This window comes from Colletotrichum lupini, chromosome 8 (genome assembly GCF_023278565.1).
Source record: "Colletotrichum lupini chromosome 8, complete sequence".
NCBI classification, from domain to species: Eukaryota; Fungi; Ascomycota; class Sordariomycetes; order Glomerellales; family Glomerellaceae; genus Colletotrichum; species Colletotrichum lupini.
In genome coordinates this window covers 1-7,615 of record NC_064681.1, presented here as the reverse complement: position 1 = coordinate 7,615, position 7,615 = coordinate 1, and the positions used below count along the sequence as shown (strand labels likewise).

The window sequence follows — 7,615 nt, the reverse complement described above, 5'->3', positions numbered from 1 at the left end:
ACCTAGTTAATTAGCGCGATGGGCGAGCTCGATAGTATAATATAAAAGAGCACCGCGCGATTAAGAAAAGGGATCTCTAAATATAAATATTCTTAGTTAGCGTAGTAAGAAGCGTATAGGAGTTATTAAGCTAAGAGATCTATAGTATATAAAAAAAGTTTATTATTACTAGGATCTTATAAGTACGACCTTAAGCCCGCGATCTAAATAACCTCCCTATAGCTCCTTTAACTACTCCCCGAGTATTACTTAAGAATATAATATAAGGGACGGTTTAATAAGAGAGGAGGGGATTTAAAGATTACGGAGAGCACGAGGCTTAGGAAGCTAGAAATATATAAAAAAGCGGAAATTAGTAACTAGTAAAGATCCTAAGACTAATTACTATATCGTCCTATAGTAATATAAACGTCTACCGCTACTATTAAAAAAAAGAACTACTAAAACCTACCCTTTTATACTAAATAAAAAGGAGGATCTTAATAAGTACAATAGCTAGCGATTTAGAAAGGTAGTAATAATTATTAAAGAGGGTAAAAACGAGAGTAATAGCGAGATAGCGAGAAGAAGCGGGAATCTCTTAAACCCTAATAAATTCGTTAAGTAGCGAAAGTACGGATTTGCTACGGCTAGCGCGCGGATTAGATATATCCCCGTTAAGGTTAAATACGTTAGTAACTACTAATACGGGTATAAGCTAGGGCACGACCCTTAGCAAGTTAGGGTAAAAAAAGAGAGAGCGAAACCCGATCCTAAATAGAATCCCCATCCCTTATAAGTAAGTAAATATTAACCCGGACTATTAAGGGACGTAGATATATAAAATCGCAGATTAACCTAACGGTAAGCAAATTAACGTAATATTAATCTATTTAACTAAGGTCTATAAAAAAAAGGGGCTATAGGAGTAACCCCTATTCTACGAGATCGTAAATAACCTTAATTACTAGCTAAACGAATAGTTCGCGAGCGCGAGCCTAGGAATTACGAAAGTAGTTAATAGATTCCTTTACGGGCGAGGGGTATTATTAGCGTAGTTATAGTTACGAGAGCCGTACGCAATCCTAATAACAACGATTATAGAGAAGGAATTCGTACTATAGAACTAAGTATAAGTCAATAGGGTATATAATTACTTTAACGAATTTAAAAAAAAGGTAAACGACGCAAATTTCCTTTTTATAATTACTAACGGCAATCTATCGTTATAAAAGGATATATAAAGACAAAATATAGTACTAGAAATACGATAATTAACGATTCTGCCTATTTCGATCTATAGCTCGTCGCCGCTACTAATATAAAATTCGGTACTAATCGGCTAATAAAAAAGGAGGCAAACGACCCGAAGTTATTAATAATACGCAGCTACGCAGGGATCGTATATAAATACCAAAAATATAATAATAAATACGAGGCAATTCACAGACCTTAAAAAGATCTTCCCAAAAGAGAAATTATACTCTAGGGGGAAGTATAAGGTCTTATAAGAAACCCTAATAATGTTTTACGATTATTACGAAAAAGTCGGGATTAAGGAATACTAATACTATTTAGTAATTAATATCGTACTCGTAGGTAAAGCCTCTAATTATTACTACGAAGCGGTACGTAATCTCGATCGAAACGACTTTCTTAGTATTATTAACGCAATCCGAAGCCGCTTTAAAACTTACGATAGGAACCTAGAGCTCCTATCTAAGCTACGAGCGATTTTTTTTATATCTATAGCTAAGATAATAGAGGGTAAATCGTAAGTAGAGATCCTCGAAGAGCTTATCGATCGAATTAATAAGCTAGCGAAAACCTAGCTAAATAAGAAAACTAACGAGCAGAAAGTCGGATATCTCTATACCATAGTCTAGCGTATATTAAAAATAAAAATAACCCTATACTAAGTACCCGAAGACTACGAGACGCTCTGCTCGAGGCTAAAATCTAGTTTTAATATTAAGGTAAGAATGCCGCGCTAAACCTACCTCTAGGCATACGACGGCCCTTATTAATAACATTAAGTCGATCGAACGTATAATAAGAAAAAAAAAGAGGCTAAGTACGGTAATCGCTAGCAAGGAGGCCTAGATTCGTTAAATAGGCTAAGATTTAACTCGCGAGTAAGGTAATAAAAGAAGTAATATTATATTTATAAAAAAGATAGATATTAGTTAAGTAACTACTCTAAAGAAGAGCGTGCTAAATCGTATAAATAGTATAAAAAGTCGAGGGTAGTAAATAGCAAAACTAGCCCTCGTTAATTTAACTAATTCCTCGTTATATATAAGGGTAGATCCGGGGGTATAGAACCTAGCGACGGTAGCTAAAGTAGTAGCCTAAAGTATCCGCCCCCTATAGGAGATTCGGAAGATAAGGAAGATCTTACCCCCTATACTAACGAATTAGATTATAACGAAATTAATAATATTAACTACTCTTTTTTTACCCCGTTAGCCTCTAGAGGATATACGAAGCTAAACGAATAGAGGGTAGCAGAAGCTCTTAATAAGTAGGCTTTTATTTACGGATAGTAAGGGAAGGTCCCTTAAATAATAAATACGGAGGTAGCTAAAAAGGCAAATTTAATAAGGACGAGGTTTATTCTCTTAACGCTTAAGGAGAAGACGCTATCTCTCTTAATATCTAAAGAAAAGGAATAAGATACTAAGCAAATCTAGGGGTAGCTAGAAGGGTCCTTTTTTATACTACCTAGATCACTCGAATACTAAGCTTATATAGGCATTCTATATAAGCAAAAGGTACGGCCTAGACAATTTCCATAGGATTATCCTAGATACTAGGGTATTATAATAGTTAATAAGAGGAAAAGGGCAATTCTAGGCGCTATAGAAGATCGCGCTAGTAATACTTAATATATTAACGGCGGGTATTATAAGGATTAGCTTCGGCCTAGGTAAGGAAATCGTCGCCCTAGGTACGGTAGAAGTAGAGACGTACTTCGGAACGATAACTTTCTATATTTTACCTATTAATACCCCATTTCTCTTATGTCTAAAAGACATAGATCGACTAGGTATTTTATTTAATAATACGAAGAACAGAATCTCTAACAATAAGCACTTCGAGATAGTTAAACGACGATAGGGGTATGTATTTATAAAGCTTACTAATAATACGAAGTTAATTAATTACTTAACGGAAAATGAGCTTAGACAACTATACCGAAGATTTAGGTACCCGTTAGTTACGAGGCTATATAACCTTTTGAAGTAATTAAGTAATAATAATATCAAAATAGGGGCGCTAGAGTAGTTAACGAAAGTATACTACTAATACTAAATAAATACGCAGAGCCTACGTAGATTTAAGTTTAAATTGCGTAATAAGCTTAACTTTAACTAGGAAATCGTCGTCGATATCTTCTACCTAAATAGTCAGCCAGTCCTATATATAATTAACGTAGCTATATCCTTTTAAATAGGGCAATTCCTCCGGGATCTATAAGCAAAAATAGTATGGGCAGCCCTGCGAAAAAGCTAGATCGACATATACTAGGGACCGCTAGACGGTATTAGAACCGACGCTAATACTAGTTTTAAGTTAGTAGAATTTAGAGAAAATATAACGGCCTATAGTATATAGCTAAAAGTCGTACCTATTAAAGCGTACTATAGTATTAAAAAAGTAAAAAGGGCACACTAATAAATAAAAAGGACGTTTAGAATTATTAAAAAGGAAAATCCCGATTTTACTAACGACGAATGCCTCTAAATAGTATTTAAATACTATAACGATACTATAGGGCCTAACGGGCTTATACTAACGCTATTAGTATTTAGAGTATATTTAAGAACGACCTTAGCCTCGCTACCGTCGCTAAATATAAGCTAACGAGCCTAAGTAATTAAAAAAGTAATGCGGGTACTGCGCAAAGTAAGTATAAAAAGGCAAGTTAACGAGGTAATTACTATACGCAATAGGCCCAATATAAGGGGTAATTTAAATATACTACTAAATTCAGATATACGAGTATAGTACGAAATTACCTAATAATAAGCTAGGCTATATAAGTTAATTTCTATTAACGAGCGCTCTTATATAATTATAAGAGATCGCAACTAGCTACTTAAAATATTAATTACGGTAGTTAGACCGTACTATATAAATCCTAACGAGGTAATTTCTAACTTATAAAAAGAAGAGCTAAGGGAAACTATATAACCCGCAGCAGAGGCATAGGAAATTATCCTCGACGAAATCGTTATAATAGTACTAATAAACGACGAGGAAGAGGAAATTACTAAAAAGGTACTAATACTACTAATAAGACGTTACGAAAGAATACGACGGTAAGCCCTAACGTAGCAATTTATTATTAATAACGAGGTAATTAATACTTTTTATATAGCAAAAGAGAAAGCCAATTTCGAGCTAGCGGTTAAACTATATAAAAAAGGCATAATCATAACTACTAAAAAGCCGTATAAGGGATCAGATCTTATCGAAATAAATACTCTTTATAATCGAGGGGTCTATCGGTTTATCCTTTACGACTTAAAGAAGTATATAAACCTCCGTATATTTAAATTACGAATAGTTCGTAAAATTAAAGGAAAAGGAACACCCTAGCTATACGAGAAGTCTAAATACGTAATTTAGGGGTATAGTAACGTCGAGAAGGCAACGCTGCTTATATAATCGCCCACTATCTAGCGCTATAGCTAACGATTAATAATAGTACTAATAGCATCGCTATAGAAGAAGGGATACGAGATTTAGAGCCGTAATATTACCTAGGCCTATACCTAATTAGCTATAGGGCTTATAAGCAAAATCCTAGCCTATTTACTAAAGGAAATGGCTAGTAAGTACCTAAAAGGCACGATTATTAAAGTGCTTAAGCCACTATATAGGCTCGCAGAATCGGGTACTTATTAGTAGGCTACTTACTACGATTTTTATATTAATTAACTATTAATAGTTACCTCTATATACGACCCGTGCTTATTAGTCTCTAAGTACGAAGGCGATTAATTTAAGATAGTTAGAATATAGACCGACGATATATTAGGCCTATTTAATATTAATTTTATAAAAAAGGAGGATAAGGAGCTCTAAAAGGCAGGCTTCGTAGCGAAGCTAAAAGAGGTCCTTATAATAAATACCCCCTTAGTATTTAACGGCGGGATTCTTATAATTAAAAAGAAAACCGTCGTTTTTTTATAAAAGGGGTAGGGCGAGAAGATTAACCTTATTAATCTAAACGTAACTAACGTTAAGAAGCGGTATAAGGCTAAGCTCGTATAAGGGGTATATATTATAAATATTTATTAGCCCGAGGTAACTTTTAACTACGCTAGGGTAGTATAGGCTATAAATCTAACTAAACGAAACGTTAAGGTATTTAATAAGCGGTTTAAGTAGTAGTAAATAAATTTCGATCGAGGCCTCGTCTACTACCCAATCGAGCTTATGATTAATAAGCTCTACGTATTTATTAATAGGTTATTTATAAATAATAATAACCTTATTTCGCAATTGGGGTATATTATTATCCTAGCTAACGAGAGTATAAGTAAGAGCGAATTTACTATATATAATAATATAATCTATTACTCGTTAACTAAAAGTAAGTAGGTAATAAAAAGTATACTAGCGTCGGAGGTCTACGGTATAATTAACGGCATTAACCTCTCTTACGTAATTTTAATGACGCTAAGGAAAATTACTAATCGACTTAGCCTTTTACCTATTCTAACGGTTATTTATACCGATTCTTACTCGCTATACGAATGCCTTATTAAATTAGGAACGACGAAAGAAAAGAGGTTTATAATAAATATTATAGCCCTTAAGTAATTATATAAAAAGCGCGAAATACTCGAGATCCGTTAGATTAATAATAAAGATAACCTCGTAGACGCTTTTATAAAAGTAGTACTAAATAAGGGGTTAGAGTAATTCGTAAGTAGTAGAAAAATTACCGTATAAATAGAGGGATGGGTTATATAAAAAGAGTAGAGAAAAGGGGGAAAAGGAGACGACTTAGTAGAGGGGCCCGAGGTCGAATTATACCTCTAACTATAGCGGTTAAATCGATAAAAAAAAGAGAAAGTTAGTATTAGATTAGAAGTCTAATTTAACCGCGGCATATAGCCGACTACGTAGGGGCTAATTAGGGGCCCTATTTATAATTATCGTAACTAGCCTAACTTACGGTTAGAACCTCCCTTTTATACTTACTACGTAGATATTTATATAGTTTAATTAATCTCTTCGTTAACTACGGTTCGAACTAACTACCCTATAATAAGGATACTAATAATAATTTTAATATTCTTTTTTTTTTTCGTTTTTAATAATTAAGTACTAGAATAGGGTAGGGCGATTAGTCCTAGTAGTTCTTTTTTAAAGCTAATTAAGTAAGGGTAATAATAAGAGGGCCGATTGGGGTAAAATAGAAAGGAAAAGGCCCCGATTAGAGGTAGACGATTCAGCTACCTAGATTTTCACTTCAATTAGACACATACCTTTTAAAACCGAATTAGAGCCTTTTTAATAATTTACTTTTAAACATAATAATATAAAACGATTAGGGAAGTCTATCCTTCTAATCTAGCTAATACTATACCTAATCCGTTAATAGTAATTCCTCTAATTAAGGCTATATTAAGTTAATTAAGTTAATTAAAGGAGGCACCTTGTGTTACTTTTATAAGTATTAATAGTTCGTTTAAAGTATTATACCGTAAGAGTATCTTATACTTTATACGCTTCCTATACTAATACGAATAAAATTATTAATATATTTAAAGTAATTTTATACTACGTTAATAATTTATTATAACTTTATTACCGTAGCTACTCGCTATATATTACTAAGATTCGTTTTTTATTTTAATTATTAAAAATAAGTAATAGGTAGTTAGAGACCTAATAAGACTTATATCGAACTTAGGAAAGATTATTTCTTAGAAAAAAAGATATTAATTTAGTTAAAATACTTACTTACTATATTATAAGCTATATTTATTATATAATAGTATTAATATAAGTAGAGTAATAAGATTTATAAGATTTTTATATTTAATATTTATTTTAATTTATAAAAGAATAATAAGGAGGCCTACTCAGTTTATTTAAAAAGTAATATAAGTTTATTATAATAGTTTTAACTCTATATTATTAAAATTTAAAATAGGCTAAATAAATTAAACGTTTAAAAGTCTAAGGAGTTATATATACTTTATATTATATAAGACTTATTTAATTTTAGTTTTAAGAGCTATAATAAGTAAAGTAAATTAATTAATATATAAAGAAATATCGAAATTATTATTTAATAGAGTTTAAAATCCGTAGAATAATAGCTTTTATATTTATTAATAATAAAGAGGTAATATAGACCTTTTATATATAGTTTATATATTATTTATATTATTTTAACTTAATCTAAGCCTTTTTTATATACTATTTAGTCGTTTTTAAATGTTATAATAATCTAACTACGTAGAGAACTTGACTTTATATATTAAATAGAATATAATATTAATTTATAAAAATACTAGGGTTAGGGTTAGGGTTAGGGTTAGGGTTAGGGTTAGGGTTAGGGTTAGGGTTAGGGTTAGGGTTAGGGTTAGGGTTAGGGTTAGGGTTAGGG

The 7,615-nt window shown here is 31.9% G+C and overlaps 1 protein-coding gene across 1 annotated transcript; it reads left to right on the top strand.

Moving 5' to 3' along the window:
• Positions 1-2,877: 2,877 nt before the first annotated feature.
• On the top strand, positions 2,878-3,099 carry CLUP02_14506 (uncharacterized protein; the record flags this gene model as incomplete). Its single annotated transcript, XM_049293434.1, has 1 exon — positions 2,878-3,099. A coding segment is annotated over one exon (222 nt), but the record flags the coding sequence as incomplete, so codon positions are not given.
• Positions 3,100-7,615: the final 4,516 nt, after the last annotated feature.